Source organism: Salvelinus alpinus, chromosome 25 (genome assembly GCF_045679555.1).
Source record: "Salvelinus alpinus chromosome 25, SLU_Salpinus.1, whole genome shotgun sequence".
Classification (NCBI taxonomy): domain Eukaryota; kingdom Metazoa; phylum Chordata; class Actinopteri; order Salmoniformes; family Salmonidae; genus Salvelinus; species Salvelinus alpinus.
Window position 1 is genome coordinate 38,233,100 of NC_092110.1, and position 18,624 is coordinate 38,251,723.

The following is an 18,624-nucleotide window of genomic DNA, read 5'->3' on the forward strand; positions in this document are numbered from 1 at the left end:
TAACATATGTGGTTAGCTGATATTTAAAATACCTATCCAGGCGTTGTAAGATCTGGCAAGCATCAGCAACTCCTGGGCTGAGGAGCTTGTACGACATTGCAGATGATCAGTGCAGGTGAATGCCGACTGACTGATGTACAATCACCTTGCATCATAAATAACTACTATTATTTGTGGATCAGTCAGTCATTCAACATTTACCCACTATGCATCATATACACAAACAAATTGACATTGAATATAGTTTAATTTATTGTCACAATATCTATAAGGCTCCTTAACAGCTTCTACCCCCAAGCCATAAGACTGCTGAACAATTAATCAAATGGACACCGGACTATTTACATTGACAACCCCTCCCGCCCCCCTCCATTTGTTTTGTACACTGCTGCTATTCGCTGTTTATTATCTATGCATAGTCACTTCACCCCCCCCCCCCCCCACACACACACACATTGACTCGATACCGGTACCCCCTGTATATAGCCTCGTTATTGTTATTTTATTGTGTTACTTTTTTGGTAAATTGGTAAATATTTTCTTAACTCTTTCTTGAACTGCACTGTTGGTTAAGGGCCTGTAAAGTAACCATTTCACGGTAAGGTCTACACATGTATTCGGCGCATGTGACAAATAAAGTTTGATCTGATTTGATGTCACTGTATTGGGTTGTTTATGTGTTTGTTTGTGCAATAAAGGATTCGTGAAAATGCATTAAAATCAATGTGTATAATCAACTCATGCATCTTGTTGAGATTAATTTACAAAGTTATGCAACAATATTCTGTTATATCTATAATTGAAGGAGTTTAAAAATAAATAAAAGCTATTAGCCTAATGTCACAGGCTATCATTGATATGGAAGGGTTTTACTGTGGAGCCCCTTTAAACACTGAAAACTAAACATGGGTAGTTAATATAACCTTGCCTTTTCCTCAAAGCCTATGCTTGTATTCTTTGTAAATCCTTGCTGTTCTGTGTTTTTGGTTTATGGGTATAGATTAATATTGCCTACTGAATTCGATCACCTCAGTGTATTAACGTTTATTTAAACTTGAAAAACACAGGAATTACTCGGCTGGGGAGGAGCTTTTTTTGGTCGCACACCTTTCACCTTTACCTTTGAGAGGGTGTGTTTTTAAAGGAGTGTGTGTAGGTGAGGCACGCATTGCCACTGCGCTCCCGCGGGCATGAAGAGCATCGAAATGGATAAGACAGGTGAACGGGGAGACTTTGAATGGGTCTACAGTGATCAGCCTCATACTTCACGAAGAAAAGAAATATTAGGTAAGCTGTTGTCTTAAAACGTAAACGAAATAACTACGGTTTAAAGTAAAGTTGTACTGCTAATACAAAGTTACTGTCTTCTTTTAAAATCGTATCCGGTTTTACCTGTTTTCAAATGAACAGCTTACGTCTTACCTGTCAGAAATGTCGCAACAATTTCTGGGGCTCCCGAGTGGCGCAGCGGTCTAAGCCACTGCATCTCAGGGTTTGATGCGTCACTACAGACATCCTGGTTTGATTCCAGGCTGTATAACAACCGGCCGTGTTTGGGAGTCCCATAGGGCGGCGCACAATTGGCACAGCGTCGTCTGAGTTTGGCAGGTGTATGCCGTCATTGTAAATAAGAATTTGTTCTTAACTGACTTACCTAGTTAAATAAAGGTTACAGAACCACTCATGCAGTGAAACTGGAGTTTAACACCCTGGCAGCATATGATTTATTGGAGTAGCCCAACTCATTCACCATGATGTACCGCAGAGATAGCCTACAGTACTAGGCTATTTGCCAATGCTGAAACTTAAGGGAATATGGACTCCCAATTTTTTTCACAAGAAAAAAAGCAGCCTACTAGATTTGCAAAACAAAACCACCTGTCCTACTTTTAGTTTCTTATGTTTTCATAATGTAATATTATCTTGTGTAATAAAACTGCTTACACAATAGAGGTGTGTGTGTGTCTGTGATGACAAGCACAATGAAAGCAAAGGAATGGCAGTATTGTCATTATGATACTTGAAAAATCGAAGCTGACAGTGATCAACAGTGGATCTCTTTCTTAATTAAGACCCTAAACAAATGAAGTTATATACAATGGTTGACAATCGGAGGGTGGGGTCCTCCCGTTCATATGTAAACCAGTGGAGGCTGCTGAGGGGAGGACGGCTCATAATAATGGCAGGAACGGAGTGAATGGAACGGCATCAAACACATGGAAACCATGGAAACCATGTTTGATGTATTTGATATTATTCTGCTCCAGCCATTAGCACAAGCCGTTTCCCCCAATTAAGATGCAGCTAACCTCCTGTGATGTAAACCGATTCCCTGTTTTATCTTTTTGACATGTAGAACAATGGGCAACATGGTGATAATAACAGGTGCAGCTGACTAAGCCCATTGGCTTTGCTAGGTAACAAGACACATTTCTCTTTAATGGCCCAATGTCAAAGACTGATACAAAGGATAGCATGATAGTCACCAACCATTAAGTCACAGGTCAGACCCTCAGACGAGCCATAACGAGAATAATTAGTCATTATATTTTCTATTCGTTCCATCCAGAATGCAGATGGTATGTTCTATCATTATACAACAGCTGTAATGCCCACACTGTGGTAATGTTTCAGGCACCACCAATCTGGCTTTTCAAGAGGGTCAATTCCTATGTCATTTGAGCAAGCCATGACATCCCACATCTCAGATTGTTCTGAAATCGTTTCTGTATTTAGAAAGAGATAGGATTAGCATTCCTGCAACATTATTTAGTTGAAATATAATTTTATATCTGAGAAATTAAGGTAATTGATTTCACCCAAATTGGCAATTTTTTACTTCTAGGATTCATATAATATTCAATCAATATACTACCTTACATCCGATTTGGACCAAACTTTCTTTCTAACAATGAGTAAGACGAGACATGAGGAATCCAAATAAATTATAAAAGTTAGCATTTGAAATAGTGGCCAAGAAAACCAAAGCATGGTTGTTGTCACACAGGTAAGGAAACCAATCACAATTTTGTAATTTAGATCAACTATCTCTTTAACATGGGGGGGGGGGGGGGGGTTCTGTTCCTGCTATTTCACCTAATAGCAGGAACAGAACTGTCTATTGGTTGGAATCTGAATACAGGATGGGACTTAACCTCAATGACTCACTTCTTTGAACAGGGAGAAAAGCCTCACCCAATACCCACTGGGAATACATTACATATAGGATGTGTATATATATAATACTCTTAGCCGCAGATCCATTCTACTTGTCAGGGGGGGATACTCATCTTATCTGTTTCTAACAACATAAATGATTTCAGTACAATCTGAGATGGTGGGTGTCAATTGGTGGAACGAGACCCAATACATACTTTTATTATTGTGTCTTACTTGGTCTAATATCTGAGCAATCAACATTTTCTCGAGCTCATCCTTGAAGTCGTCTAACTTAAACACATTTTTTTTGCAATGATTCATATGTGTATTTAAAGGGGCGTGTTCCCCTTTATCGTTCCATTGGCGTGAATGAAAAGACCAAATCGTGATCCGTTGCTTGGTTCCTAAATTATTAAAATATTTTGTTTTTATGATACCCTGTGCTGTCCAGCAGGACTTTAGACTGAGGAAATTAGGCTCACAATGAGAGAGGTGGCCAGCCGGCTGGTGGTGGTATTGTATTTTAGCCAGGGTGTTTTGGCTCCATCACACCATACTGTTACGTACATACATGCATTCATAGACGTACTTTTCTGTTTCATGAATTTATTTTGTTTATCGATCAACCTCTCATTTGGGTTTTTATTGAAATTTTGCTTGTCTCATGGTTTCAAGTATTTTGAAAAGTAATGTTTTTAAATTTAATCAAGTTTACTTCCAAATCTGGGCCCGGTTTCCCAATAGTGATTTAAGGCTTAAGAGTGTTTTTTAACAATGCGTCTTCCTGCAATGTTCGACTATGTAACATGCGTTTCCCAATACACTACGCAGAGAAAACGGTCGCTTCGTTGGAGCGTGTGATACTGATAGAATCGAAAGAACGGGAGCTTTGCTCTCGGATCAGCTTTCTTCATTCAAATCTTACCTTAACATTTGAATTATTTCACAATACTGACTACAGATCCGCTCCTAGACAAATATTACCACCAACGGCTGCAAATATTGACAAGGCATATTCTAATGCTTACCCAATAAAATGCCTAAAATCACCGATTTGGCACATCATGTTTGGCTACACATTATGACAAATTATAGACAGTAGCCTAGCCTAAAACTAGCAAAATAGAACTCAATTTTTTTATATATTTATTTCACCTTTATTTAACCAGGTAGGCTAGTTGAGAACAAGTTCTCATTTATAACTGCGACCTGGCCAAGATAAAGCAAAGCAGTGTGACACAGACAACAACACAGAGTTACACATGGAGTAAACAATAAACAAGCCAATAACACAATAAACAAGTCAGTGACACAGTAGGAAGAAAAAGTCTATATACAGTGTGTGCAAAAGGCATGAGGAGGTAGGCAATAAGTAGGACATAGGAGCGAATAATTACAATTTAGCAGATTAACACTGGAGTGATAAATGAGCAGATGATGATGTGCAAGTAGAGATACTGGTGTGCAAAAGAGCAGAAATGTAAATAAAATAAAAACAGTATGGGGATGAGGTAGGTAGATTGGGTGGGCTATTTACAGATGGACTATGTGCAGCGATCGGTTAGCTGCTCAGATAGCTGATGTTTAAAGTTGGTGAGGGAAATAAAAGTCTCGATTGAAAGTCTTGATTGAACATGAAATGTTTTTAAATATGATTAAAATAGGCCTATATAGCCTACGGTTTCTATTTTAATGCAGTCATCTTGGTTTTAATTTTAATCATATTTTTATTTGTTGCTTGTTTATCAATTTATCAATATTACCCATATACTGTATATGCACTGAGTGTACAAAACATTATGAACACCTGCTCTCTCCATGACACTGACCAGGTGAAAGCTGTGATCCCTTACTGATGTCCTCTGTTAAATCCACTTCAATCAGTGTAAATGAAGGGGAAGAGACAGGTAAAAAGAAGGATTTTTAAGCCTTGAGACAATTGAGACATAGATTGTGTATGTGTGCCATTCAGAGGGTGAATGGATAACAGAAGAATTGTGCCTTTGAACGGGGTATGGTAGTAGGTGCCATGTGCACTGGTTTGTGTCTGGCAAGAACTGCAACGCTGTTGGGTTTTTCATGCTCAACAGTTTGGTCCACAACTCAAAGGGCATCCAGCCAACTTCACACAACTGTGGGAAGCATTGGAGTCAACATGGGCCAGCATCCCTGTGGAACGCTTTCGACACCTTGAGTCCATGCCTCAACGTATTGAGGCTGACCTGAGGGCAAAAGAGGTGCAACTTTTTTACAATTGTATTGCAGTAGGGAAATGCATTAGTTTTGCCCCAACATTATGAATTCCCATATTCTGTAATACACTTTTAGAGTATAACTCCGCTAGACAGTGGTAAAGGGTGTATTTTGCATTTAAAACAAATCACAGGTGGCTAGTTGAAGGGTCATTGGACCAATGAATGCAGGAAATGTAAAACTTGCCGTCACATCATCAAAGGGCTTCTGAGAACCTGTTCACCCAAAAATTGTGAATAATTAGATTTTCCAGACAAATAATATAAATTGTAAGTTGTCAAATGGAAGGGAGAACTGTAGGTAGGTGAGACTATGGGTTTACTATGACATCATGTACAGTGTCTTTAGAAAGTATTCCCACCCCTTGACATTTGTTACATTTTGTTGGGTTACATCCTGAATTTAAAATGGATTAAATGTAGATTTTGTGTCACTGATCTACACACAATACCCCATAATGTCAAAGCGGAATCATGTTTTTAGATATTTTTACAAATGTTAGAATAAATGAATAGCTGAAATGTCTTGAGTCCGTATTCAACCCCTAATAATTTCAAGCCTAAAATAACTTCAGGGGTAAAAATGTGCTTAACAGTCAGATAAGTTGCATGCTGTGTGCAATAGTGGTGTTTAACATAATTTTTGAATGACTACCTCATCTCTGTACCCCACACATACAATCATCTGTAAATGTCCCTCACTCGAGTAGTGAATTTCAAACACAGATTCAACTACAAAGACCAGGGAGATTTTCCAATGTCTCGCAAAGAAGGGCACCTATTGGTAGATGGGTAAAAAAAAGCAGACATTGAATGTTCCTTTGAGCATGGTGAAGTTATTAATGACAATTTGGATGGTTTATCAATACACCCAGTCACTACAAAGATACAGGAGTCCTTCCTAACTCAGTTGACCAACAGGAAGGAAACCGCTAAGGGACTTCACCACGAGGCCAATGGTGACTTTAAAACCAGTTAGAATTATTATGAGTTTAATGGTTGTGATATGAGAAAACTGAGGATGGATCAACAACATTAGAGTTACTCCACAATACTAACCTAAATAACAGAGTGAAAAGGAAGCCTGGACAGAATAAAAAATATTCCAAAACACGCATCCTGTTTGCAACAGGGCAGTAAAGTAAAACTTCAAAAAATGTGGCAAAGAAATTAACTTTTTGTTCTGACCCTCCAACACAACACACCATTGAGTATCACTCTACATATTTTCAAGCATGGTGGTGGCCTGCATCATGTTATGAGTTTGCTTGAAATCGGAAAGGGAGTTTTTTATGATGAAAAGAAATGGAATAGAAATAAGCACAGGCAAAATCCTAGAGGAAAAACTGGTTCAGTCTGCTTTCCAACAGATACTGGGAGATACTGAGTGGCCTACTGTAGTTACCGTTTTGAATTAAAATCGCCTTGAAAATCTATGGGAAGACTTGGAAATGTCTGTCTAGCAATGTTCAATAACTAACTTGATAGAGCTTGAAGAATTTTTAAAAAGAATCATGTGCAAATATTGTACAATCCAGAGACTTATCCAGAAAGACTCACAGCTGTGGTTGCTGTCAAATGTGATTGTAATATGTATTGACTCAGGGGGTTGAATACTTACAGTTGAAGTCAGAAGTTTACATACACTTAGGATGGAGTCATTAAAACTCGTTTTTCAACCACTCCACACATTTCTTGTTAACAAACTTTAGTTTTGGCAAGTCGGTTAGGACATCTACTTTGTGCATGACACAAGTAATTTTTTCCAATAATTGTTTACAGACAGATTATTTCACTTATCATTCACTGTATCACAATTCCAGTGGGTCAGATGTTTACATACACTAAGTTGACTGTGCCTTTTTAAACAGCTTGGAAAATTCCAGAAAATTATGTTATGGCTTTAGAAGCTTCTGATAAGCTAATTGACATAATTTTAGTCAATTGGAGGTGTACCTGTGGATGTATTTAAAGGCCTATCTTCAAACTCAGTGCCTTTTTGCTTGACATCATGGGAAAATCAAAAGAAATCAGCCAAGACCTCAGAAAACATTGTAGACCTCCACAAGTCTGGTTCATCCTTGGGAGCAATTTCCAAAAGCCTGAAGGTACCACGTTCATCTGTACAAACAATAGTACGCAAGTATAAACACCATGGGACCACGCAGCCGTCATACCGCTCAGGAAGGAGGCGTGTTCTGTCTCCTAGAGATGAACGTACTTTTGTGCGGAAAGTGCAAATCAATCCCAGTACAACAGCAAAGGACCTTGTGAAGATGCTGGAGGAAACAGGTACAGAAGTATCTTTATCCACAGTAAAACGAGTCCTATATCGACATAACCTGAAAGGCCACTCAGCAAGGAAGAAGCCACTGCTCCAAAACCGCCATAAAAAAGCCAGACTACGGTGTGCAACTGCACATGGGGACAAAGATCGTACTTTTTGGAGAAATGTCCTCTGGTCTGATGAAACAAAAATAGAACTGTTTGGCCATAATGACCATCATTATGTTTGGAGGAAAAAGGGGGATGCTTGCAAGCTGAGGAACACCATCCCAACCGTGAAGCACGGGGGTGGCAGCATTATGTTGTGGGGGTGCTTTGCTGCAGGAGGGACTGGTGCATTTCACAAAATAGATGGCATCATGAGAATGGAAAATTATGTGGATATATTGAAGCAACATCTCAAGACATCAGTCACGAAGTTTAAGCTTGGTTGCAAATGGGTCTTCCAAATGGACAATGACCCCAAGCATACTTCCAAAGTTGTGGCAAAATGGCTTAAGGACAACAAAGTCAAGGTATTGGAGTGGCCATCACAAAGCCCTGACCTCAATCCTATAGAACATTTGTGGGAAGAACTGAAAAAGCGTGTGTGAGCAAGGAGGCCTACAAACCTGACTCAGTTACACCAGCTCTGTCAGGAAGAATGGGCCAAAATTCATCCAACTTATTGTGGGAAGCTTGTGGAAGGCTATCTGAAACGTTTGACCCAATTTAAACAATTTACAGGCAATGCTACCAAATACGAATTGAGAGTATGTAAACTTCTCACCCACTGAGAATGTGATGAGAGAAATAAAAGCTGATATAATTCATTCTCTCTACTATTATTCTGACATTTCACATTATTAAAATAAGGTGGTGATCCTAACTGATCTATGTCGGGGAATTTTTACTAGGATTAAATTACAGGAATTGTGAAACACCTTAGCCAAATACATTTAAACTCAGTTCATGTAAACTTCTGACTTCAACTGTATCTAACCAAACTATATTATATTTGTATTAATTAAAAATAAAACACACATCTTTCTTCCACTTTGACATTTAAGTATTTTGTGTAGATCTTTGGAAAAAAAGACAATTCATTTTAACCCCACTTTGTTACACAACTGTGGGAAAAAATCAAGGGGTTTAAATACTTTCTGAAGGCACTATACAATATTGTTTTCCAGAGTGTCTTTGCCCTTCGCATCCTGTCTGGTTGCATCACTACCTGGTATGGCAACTGCTCGGCCTCTGACCACAAGGCACTACAGAGGGTAGTGTGTATGGCCCAGAACGTCACTGGGGCCAAGCTTCCTGCCATCCAGGTGGTGTCAGAGGAAGGCCCTAAAAATGGTCAGACTCCAGCCACCCTAGTCATAGACTGTTCTCTCTGCTACCGCATGGCAAGCGGTACCGGAGCACCAAGTCTAGGTCCAAGAGGCTTCTAAACAGCTTCTACTCCCAAGCCATAAGACTCCTGAACACCTAGTCAAATAGCTACCCAGACTATTTGCATTGTCCCCCATCCCACTCTTTTACACCACTGCTACTCTGTCGTTACCATCTATGCATAGTCACTTTAATAACTCTACCTTCATGTGCACATTACCTCAACAAACATCTGCCCCCGCACATTGACTCTGTGCCCCCCTGTATATAGTCTCGCTATTGTTATTTTACTGCTGCTCTTTAATTACTTGCTACTTTTATTACTTATTCTTATATATTTTTTAACTGCATTGTTGGTTAGGGGCTCGTAAGTAAGCATTTCACTGTAAGGTCTACAAGTGTTGTATTCGGCGCATGTGACTAATAAAATTTGATTCAGAACAGTTTGCATGCTGATGTTATGCAAATGTTGTGAAAGCAATGTGGCAGACCACATTTGCATTAGCCAATGGGCTCCTCCAATTCAGAACAGTAGAAAATAAGTGTACGAACCAATCTGATGTCTATCCTCGAATCAACTTGTGTGAGAGAAAAAAAAACGATATAGAAACTGTTACAATGCAGCCTCATCTTGTGACTTATTTTTCATTTTTTTGTGTCCTCCTAAGCAAAATACCCAGAGATCAAGTCCCTGATGGGGCCTGACCCCCAGTTGAAGTGGGTGGTGACAGGGATGGTCCTCACCCAGCTTCTGGCCTGCTACATGGTCCACGACCTCCCCTGGAAGTGGGTGTTGTTCTGGTCATACGGCTTCGGCGGCTGCATCAACCACTCGCTGACCCTCGCCATTCACGATATCTCCCACAACGTTGCGTTCGGCAACAAGCTGGCGCGCCTCAACCGCTGGTTCGCCATATGGGCCAACCTCCCCATCGGACTGCCCTACTCGGCCTCGTTCAAGAAGTACCACATCGACCACCACCGCTACCTGGGTGGCGACGGCCTAGATGTGGACATCCCCACAGACGCGGAGGGCTGGTTCTTCTGCACACCCCTGCGGAAGGTCCTGTGGCTCTTCCTCCAGCCGTTGTTCTACGCACTGCGCCCTCTAGTGGTGAACCCCAAGCCAGTCTCTAGACTAGAGATGATGAATGCCGCTGTTCAATTTGCAGTGAACTTTGTGATATTCTACCTATGGGGGCTGAAGCCAATTGTTTACCTCATAGCCGGGTCCATTTTATGCATGGGCCTACATCCCATCTCTGGACACTTTATAGCGGAGCACTACATGTTCCTGAAGGGCCACGAGACATACTCCTACTACGGCCCACTGAACTGGATCACCTTCAACGTGGGTTACCACATGGAGCACCATGACTTCCCCAGTATACCTGGCAGTAAGCTGCCTCAGGTGAGTTGAAATCTCAAACACAGTGTTGATTGCGGACCACAATTTTTAGGTCAACTATGATTTTAGGTAAATCCAATCTGAAATCTCAATGGACTACCATGATTTTAGGTCTGATATTAAATCTCAATATTGTACCATGTTTTTAGGTCAACCAATCCCCACCCCCCACCCAAAAAAGTTTTGTACCCCTGTATGTGGCTTACTTGATCAGTGGCTAAGGGAAATGATCACTGGTTTCAGATGTCTGTCTCAAGATAATGCTCTTAACAATGTCCCCAATGGGAGAGTCATCAGATAGCAGATGAGAGAGGCGTTCCAACCGCAGGAGGTTGGTGGCACCTTAATTGGAGAGGACGGACTCGTGGTAATGCCAAGTGGCGGAATGAGTAGAATAGTATCAAACACATAGTTTGAGGCCGTTCCATTGGCTCCGTTCCAGCCATTTATTATGAGCAGTCCTCCCCCCCAGCAGCCTCCACTGGTTTCAACTGGAAGTATTGCTTAAAAGACTGGCCTGAATTTATAACTCATTAACTATTGGTGTAATGCCTGAGACAAATAGGATCTTTTTACACTTTCTAACCTCTACAAACAAGCACTCTAAAGTCAACTGTTGTGGGTGTTTTTCTTTGTCCTCAGAAAATTCCAGAAAATGTGTGCACCTCTTATAAATTTAGTCAGTTGTGGGGAAAGATGATGATTCTCCTTCTAAATGACAAGCCCTAGTGATATTTGCTGTTACCTTGGAATTACAAGTCATTATCAACCTCAAATAATAAACGGACATGTTGCAGTCTGACATGACTTGTTGGCTCCTCGTGCTGACAGAGGTCCCCTCTAACTGATCTGTTATCTGTGCCAGGTGAAGAAGATGGCAGCAGAGTACTACGACTCTCTACCACAGCACACATCCTGGACCCGGGTGTTGTGGGACTTTGTCTTTGATGACAGCATCGGTCCCTACACCAGGATCAAGCGGGAATATAAGCTGGTCAAGCAGGAGTAGGTGCCACATCAAAACACTTTCCCCAATATTCAGTGCTACTGATTGTCATAGTGAAACATTGGTTTCAGACAGTGGCACCCCAGGCTCCTTTTCACCTCGTTTTATCATGTGATTTACTTGACAATAGCACACCTGGGCAGGCAAAATACAATGTCAATCATTAGGTTTACCATACTGTGAGTGTGCAGAACAGTGCAGAGAATGAAACATTAAAACTTACCTTGCAGGCTGTATTTCAGTGAAGCTCTGTTTGATGCTCACCACACAAAAGTTGTTTTTAATCAAGAAAATAAATAGATAATATTGCTAACAATGTTTCTAACAGAAATGTAATTTAATAAAAAGTTATGTTATTACATGTGTGAGGTTTCTGTGTGTGAATATAAATCTGCTAGAACTATGTAACAGGTATTTCTTTACAAGAGCTATTTTAAAGAACAAAAGCACAACTTCTATATCAGGTTTTGTATAGCCTACGTGTACATTGTATTATTTTTTTTTACTATTGTAACATCTGATGGAAAATGTTTTTTTTTATTGTCATAATAATTGATGAATGAAACACACCATACTGTAGACAAGAGACAGGTCTATGGTTTGGTTTAAATTCATTTACTTTCCGATTTTTGAAATTTAATTCAGAACTTAGTCAAAGTGAATATGTCACAACCGATATTCAATCATATTTTCCTGCAATATTATTTTTCTCCTTTCATCACAAATAACATTTGCACTGATTTTATGTATACTTTTAATTTTGCAACTGGCTCCATTTTCACATATCAAATTCAAGTTCAACCTTAAAGTAACTGTCCAGTGAAAATCTCACTTTTAAATGTCCATATTCTGTTAAATCATATCCAAATAATTTTGATGACTCATCCTACACTCGTATGTGGCCAAAGCATAAATTGGAGGGAAAAAAACACTTCAAAAACCCCACCTCAAACTTGTATCTCAAACAGACCGATTTAAAAAATGCTATTTCCTCATAGAGAATGATGTCATCCTGCCTCATTGGCTGAGCTGGCCAATCAGCGGTTTACTCGGGTGAATATTTTTAATGATCGGTATACACCCACACCATTCTGTTAAGATACGCCCACACCATTCTGTTAAGATACGCCCACACCATTCCAACACAGGAAAGCTGCTTTTTAACATGCTTTTTGTAATTTAAGTATTTCATTGATATTGTAATTATAGGTCATATTTCATTGAAAACTGGACAGTTACTTTAAATAGCAAGGAGGATATTCACAAAAAAACAAACCACCATTGTAAATGTACCACCATTTTTGAAACCCAATTAAAAAATAAATGCATGGTTAATACACCGGACCAAACCATATAGACCAGGGGTGTCAAACATATGGTCCGTGAGGGGTGGTTTGAGTAAAAACAAATAATAATTTTTTTGCATATTACATTTTTTTTTAATACAAAATGATTAAAACCAAGTCGAAACTGTGTATAAATGATAATGGACCTCCATTCATACAGTTTCTTGACTGTGTCCAACTCGCTAATAATCACCAAAATGAAAGCTAGACAATCGGGCAGCATCGAAGTCCCTAACCGATAGACAGACCATTTTTTCTGAGGGGGAGGGGGGGTGGTGCAAACTTTGACAGCAAGGAAATATAACTAATTTTCAGTGCTACCCTCCGGACCTTGTTGAAGACCGTGTTTGACACCTCTGATATAGACTACTGTATGGTTCCTCTGGGTTTCGTAGGGGCAGCCTAGGGATCATTTGATCTATTTTGGGAATACGTAGATGGTGAATTTACAGTTGTTGGTACGTTTTGTGAATGATCCCCAAATTACAGTGATTTTTTATACACCGGGGTTGTGTTTTATTAGGGCACAAAATGGAACATATTTTTAAAAACTTTTTTCAATGGAGAACAGTAGTCTCTCCCTGTTTGTCAGTTTTCTTCCATTTGGGGCCCAATGAACACTGCCCTGTTACTGGTAAATAGATAAAAAGCTTTTTAAAAACTAAGGTCAGGTGACTAAAGCATAGTATGTGCCATACGTGCTGGTCAAACACCCAAGGATAAAGTAAATCATATAAAATATAAAAGGCTGATGTAATTGGTGTGCAAGTTTCCTCTAGAACCCGCCAAAGTAGAACAACAGTTTTGTCTTTTGTCTCTCTCTCTCTATATATAATGGTATGAATAATAAAATAGTCACAGTTTAAAAAAAAAAATACAACAATAAAACAGTAAAAACTTAGAAAACAAAAATATTTTCTTTTGTAAGACTTAGAACAGACTGAGAGCTGCAAACTGGACTGTCTCGAAATGCACAGAAATGGGAGAAAATAAAATAAAAAAGGTGCAAGCTTCCTTCCGTCCGCACATCCTTTGTTCATTTAACCATTATTTTTCTCTCTCAGTCACTTTCTTTCTCCAACTTATTTTTTCTTCTTCACCTTTCTGTTCTGCACAGCAGACTCCATGTTGGCTCAACCTTTCTGCAGCGTCACAGCAATATTTTCACAGCGTCACAGAAACGTTGATAACATTCCTTTCCAGCACATCTTCTTATCCTTCATACTCCAGCACTTCCTGTTGTCCACAGATTAACATGTATGGATTCGACCAATTTCTTGTCTAATGGCTAAAAGAGAAGACAACATGGAGAAAATAGTGCCTTGTTATTGTGTGTGTGTGCGTGTGCATGTGTTGGGTAGACAGAGGATGGGGGAGATGGCATTATCACTGAACCTTTGTCTATTTCAAAAGGAACGGGGATTACTATGAATTAGTAAACAGATCAACTGCATGCCTACCATCCTCTTAGGACATACTTCATTATGATACCTTTGTTAATTAGGATAGCTTTGTTAATTAGGATAGCTTTGTTGTTTTGATACCTTTGTTAATTAGGATAGCTTTGTTTGCTGTAACCGAAACTAAATTGGACTATACAAAGTGTATAAAAAATGAATAAGAATGACCTTAGTTGGTTTGCAGGTTAATTGCACACTGAAGCAATGCGTGCCTTTTTTGAGTAACATAACCCAATGCGTTAACACTCTGTCACCTACCATTAATGATCTCATCTTTCACCTTCTGCAATTCACGTACAACTTCATCCAAGATTTCCTGTGGGGGTTAAAAAAACAAACCTTTTTACATGTTCTGTTTCTTCCACAATACTTTTCTTTCATGAACAATTGAAGAACAGTTGTGAAATGAGCTTCATACCTGCTTCATCCTGTCAAAGTCTAGTTCTCCCTCACTAGTGCTGCCCACTGGTCGCACCCTGCAAAACCACATAAACAACAGGGACGATTTTAAATGATCAATAAATAGAAATTTGTTAGAACTTTCAGAGTAAACTACCCAAAATATACAGTACATAAAGTGTATATATATTTTTATATATAAAATATACAGTACATAAAGTGTATATATATATAAAATATACAGTACATAAAGTGTATATATATTTTTATATATAAATTATACAGTACATAAAGTATATATATATTTTTATATATAAAATATACAGTACATAAAGTGTATATATATATTTATATATAAAATATACAGTACATAAAGTGTATATATATTTTTATATATAAATTATACAGTACATAAAGTATATATTTTTTTTTATATTTAAAATATACAGTACATAAAGTATATATTTTTTATATATAAAATATACAGTACATAAAGTGTATATATATTTTTATATATAAATTATACAGTACATAAAGTATATATATATTTTTATATATAAAATATACAGTACATAAAGTGTATATATATTTTTATATATAAAATATACAGTACATAAAGTGTATATATATATTTATATATAAAATATACAGTACATAAAGTGTATATATATTTTTATATATAAATTATACAGTACATAAAGTATATATATTTTTTTATATATAAAATATACAGTACATAAAGTATATATTTTTTATATATAAAATATACAGTACATAAAGTGTATATATATTTTTATATATAAATTATACAGTACATAAAGTATATATATATTTTTATATATAAAATATACAGTACATAAAGTGTATATATATTTTTATATATAAAATATACAGTACATAAAGTATATATATTTTTATATATAAAATATACAGTACATAAAGTATATATATTTTTATATATAAAATATACAGTACATAAAGTATATATATTTTTATATATAAAATATACAGTAGATAGTTATGTTTTCTCCAGGTAATGACAGTGACATCAACCTTCATGATTGATTATTAGGTGGACAGTATCTTATCTATATTACATGATGGGGTTCACAATGTCAGGCAGCCATCCATTCACTGTTTACTACTGCCAAGCTGTTACATTTACTGCATCACAAGCTTCCTCAATGCAATAAGCAAACACTCCCACGGTTTCTGTTTCCCCTGATTAGGCTGATGATACACTAAAATATACCTATGGGGTGTGCTTTATCTCTGTATTTAACTATGTCCATGATTCATTTGCCAAGCCTTTATCTTATCACCAAATGGCCATTGCTATTTCTGGTTTCCCACCCAATTGGGCGCCTTTTGGGTAGTGTAATTTGGTGAAGGAAAAACTATTTATTTTACATTTTAACATTATGTCATAAAGAGCACATGGTCAACTTCATAAAAACAAGTTTTCCCATCTCAAAGTAAAAAATAAATAAATAATGACTATAGCAAGTGCCAAATAAAGTAACAGGCTTGAATATTTCTTAAATCATCCATAAATCCATCCTTTTTTTGACAGGGGGAATGGAAGCTTGTGTGCAACAGGGAAGGGCAATTGAACACAAGCTTCACCCCCAAAAAGTATTTGTTTAGGTAAACATTTCTAGCCTGTCTATCTATGGGTTATGCTCAACCCGTTCAGTTATCCACCAGAAAATGTCCAAAAAGAGTAGAAGCAGCTCACCTGCTTTTACATTATGATTTCACCATTTAGGAATTCATTTAATATAACAGGCTTTTAAAAATTCAATATTGGTGCACAATTTCTACTTCAAATATCAAAAGGGACGCAAAAGGCACTCTTTGGTGGAAAGACCCAGCTGGTAGTTGAATACAATCATCAATGACAACAGGGTAGATACGCCAAACAGCCATGACTTTACTTCTAGAACATATCATATTTCCTCATCTCAGAGAACAGAATGCTTTGTACTATCATATGTAATATGAACCTCTCAATATATCTCCAATATTTAATAGTGGTGTTAGCCTGGTCCCAGATCAGTTTGTGCTTTTTAGCAAACAACTGCTATAGGAGTTGGCTAAACTACACAAACTGATCCAGAACCAAGTTAAACAGTTACCATACCTCAGATGAGTAAATATATATATATATATATCCCATATACCCCTTACATCCCTTCTCATTGTGCCACTAACGGCCAGGTTTCAATTCAGACAGTGAAAGAATCAAGGCCTTAAAAGGTCATTTTAAATTGAGCCGACATTTTAATTGTTTACTTTGAATGTGATCTCCGTGACAACTGCAACAACCGAAAAAGGGCAATCGGATTGATTTTTTTTTTAAAGTTTGGGAGCATCTAGGAAGAGTAGCTAATGGGGATCCATAATAAATACAAATAAATACAAAAACAGATGATGTTCACCTTGATACCAGTGAGGTCTTGTCTACAGAGTTTGCTCGGTCCCATGGATTCTTCCCTGCATCTAGAGAGAAAGTGATAGAGAAAAAGCAAAATAGAGCATCATAATAATAAGTGACTCACTTTATAAAGCACCCTGGCTCAATGCAGCCAATAACAAAGATAATGGTCAGAAAAAGAGTGTGTTTACCTGTGGAGTTCTGCCCTGGCTTGGGATCCTCCTGTAATGGAAAATCAAAATGGATGATCTGTGTGTGTGTGTGTGTGTGTGTGTGTGTGTGTGTGTGTGTGTGTGTGTGTGTGTGTGTGTGTGTGTGTGTGTGTGTGTGTGTGTGTGTGTGTGTGTGTGTGTGTGTGTGTGTGTGTGTGTGTGTGTGTGTGTGTAATCATCTTTAGATTGATTGAATGCAATTATTGTAGCTGGATAGACCCACCCAGTTGAACTTTATAAATGATATTTTTTATTACCTCTTCAGGTTTCTCTGAGGCTTTCCGTCTGCAGGAAAAGCAAATTCAGGCAATTAGAGATGATACAAAGCTAATGGAGAAGACAACTGTTGCAAATGTTGCAAATGTTGCAAATCACTAGTGGTATTTCACAGGCTAGTAGCCTATCACATCAAGTAATACCTTCTTTGTGATAATCTTCAATTAAAATCCTCAACTCCAGAATATTCTTTATCAAAATGATACACAGGTCTTGTGCTGTGATCGTTAGGATAGGGATTTTCAGTTCAATTAAAATTCGATTTCATCGTTCTTTCACACACAGTTGTGTTCCTCTCACCTGCGTGCTAGAAGAGCGTTCATTTCCTGCATTAGCCCCTCCCCTCCACTGGAGCGGTTGCCATCGTTCTTGGCTACACCTGTTCCCGGCGGACTGTTCTCATCCTGAGGACACAACAATGGCTGCCATATAAGTTCCCTCTTTATAGAAGCCAACCAACAGGTAATGTGTATACGTAATGGTTTGAATGTCCAAGCAGTTTCCACATAGATATGAGTGGTCTTGTTCAAGTGGGGTACATCATATGAAAACATTTTTAAAAATATTGGAAAGGGAAACAAAAATGAATGTTTCTTATCGGACAAGTTCAGGTAGTACCTCCCCGTTTCAAAATGTTTTATTTCTACTCACCACGATCCGAGTCTAAGCTGAGATACTAACCCTTGCAACTTTGCGGAGTTTGGCTCCAGCCAGGGCAGCAGCCAGTCCTGAGAGTGGCTGCGCCAGCTCGTTCCCTGCCCCCTCTAAATGAGGCCCCCCGTGCCCTCCACCAACCGGTAGTGGGGGGGGCATGGGCGGTGGCACTGTGGCCGGAGGCGGGGGGCCCGGTGGAGGAGGTGGAGCCATAGGTGCCATAGGGGCAGGGGGGGCCACCGGTGGGGCCACAGCGAGCATGGCGGGGAGAGAAACCGGACCTGGGAAGAAACCAATAGACAGCATAGGTTCAGACTCCTCCTTGGCTAACACTGCTGGCCAGCTCTTACTGGAT

The 18,624-nt window shown here is 38.5% G+C and overlaps 2 protein-coding genes across 5 annotated transcripts in view; one reads left to right on the plus strand and one right to left on the minus strand.

Moving 5' to 3' along the window:
• Positions 1–1,140: 1,140 nt before the first annotated feature.
• degs2 (delta(4)-desaturase, sphingolipid 2) lies at positions 1,141–11,846 on the plus strand. The gene is made up of 3 exons (XM_071366699.1): positions 1,141–1,287; positions 9,740–10,482; positions 11,345–11,846. The coding sequence occupies exons 1-3, from the start codon at positions 1,191–1,193 to the stop codon at positions 11,486–11,488; spliced, it is 984 nt and encodes a 327-aa protein (XP_071222800.1). The 5' UTR covers positions 1,141–1,190; the 3' UTR covers positions 11,489–11,846.
• Positions 11,847–12,079: 233 nt separating this feature from the next.
• The window catches only part of LOC139553919 (ena/VASP-like protein), an 81,414-nt gene continuing 74,869 nt past the window's right edge, over positions 12,080–18,624 (minus strand). For all 4 annotated transcript variants that reach the window (XM_071366697.1, XM_071366695.1, XM_071366696.1 and 1 more), the window contains 8 exons: positions 18,297–18,550; positions 17,916–18,019; positions 17,597–17,624; positions 17,319–17,349; positions 17,132–17,192; positions 14,710–14,767; positions 14,550–14,607; positions 12,080–14,119 (listed from right to left, as the gene is read on the minus strand). In XM_071366697.1, the coding sequence (XP_071222798.1) occupies positions 14,082–14,119; positions 14,550–14,607; positions 14,710–14,767; positions 17,132–17,192; positions 17,319–17,349; positions 17,597–17,624; positions 17,916–18,019; positions 18,297–18,550 (632 nt within the window). In that variant the 3' untranslated portion in view covers positions 12,080–14,081. The remainder of the gene's footprint in view (positions 14,120–14,549; positions 14,608–14,709; positions 14,768–17,131; positions 17,193–17,318; positions 17,350–17,596; positions 17,625–17,915; positions 18,020–18,296; positions 18,551–18,624) is intronic.

Excerpts from the sequence above, each read along its gene's own strand:
- degs2 (XM_071366699.1), top strand. The coding sequence starts at position 1,191 with ATGAAGAGCATCGAAATGGATAAGACAGGTGAACGGGGAGACTTTGAA. Across the intron at positions 1,288-9,739 it reads ACGAAGAAAAGAAATATTAG|CAAAATACCCAGAGATCAAG; the intron begins GTAAGCTGTTGT and ends TGTCCTCCTAAG. Across the intron at positions 10,483-11,344 it reads CTGGCAGTAAGCTGCCTCAG|GTGAAGAAGATGGCAGCAGA; the intron begins GTGAGTTGAAAT and ends TATCTGTGCCAG.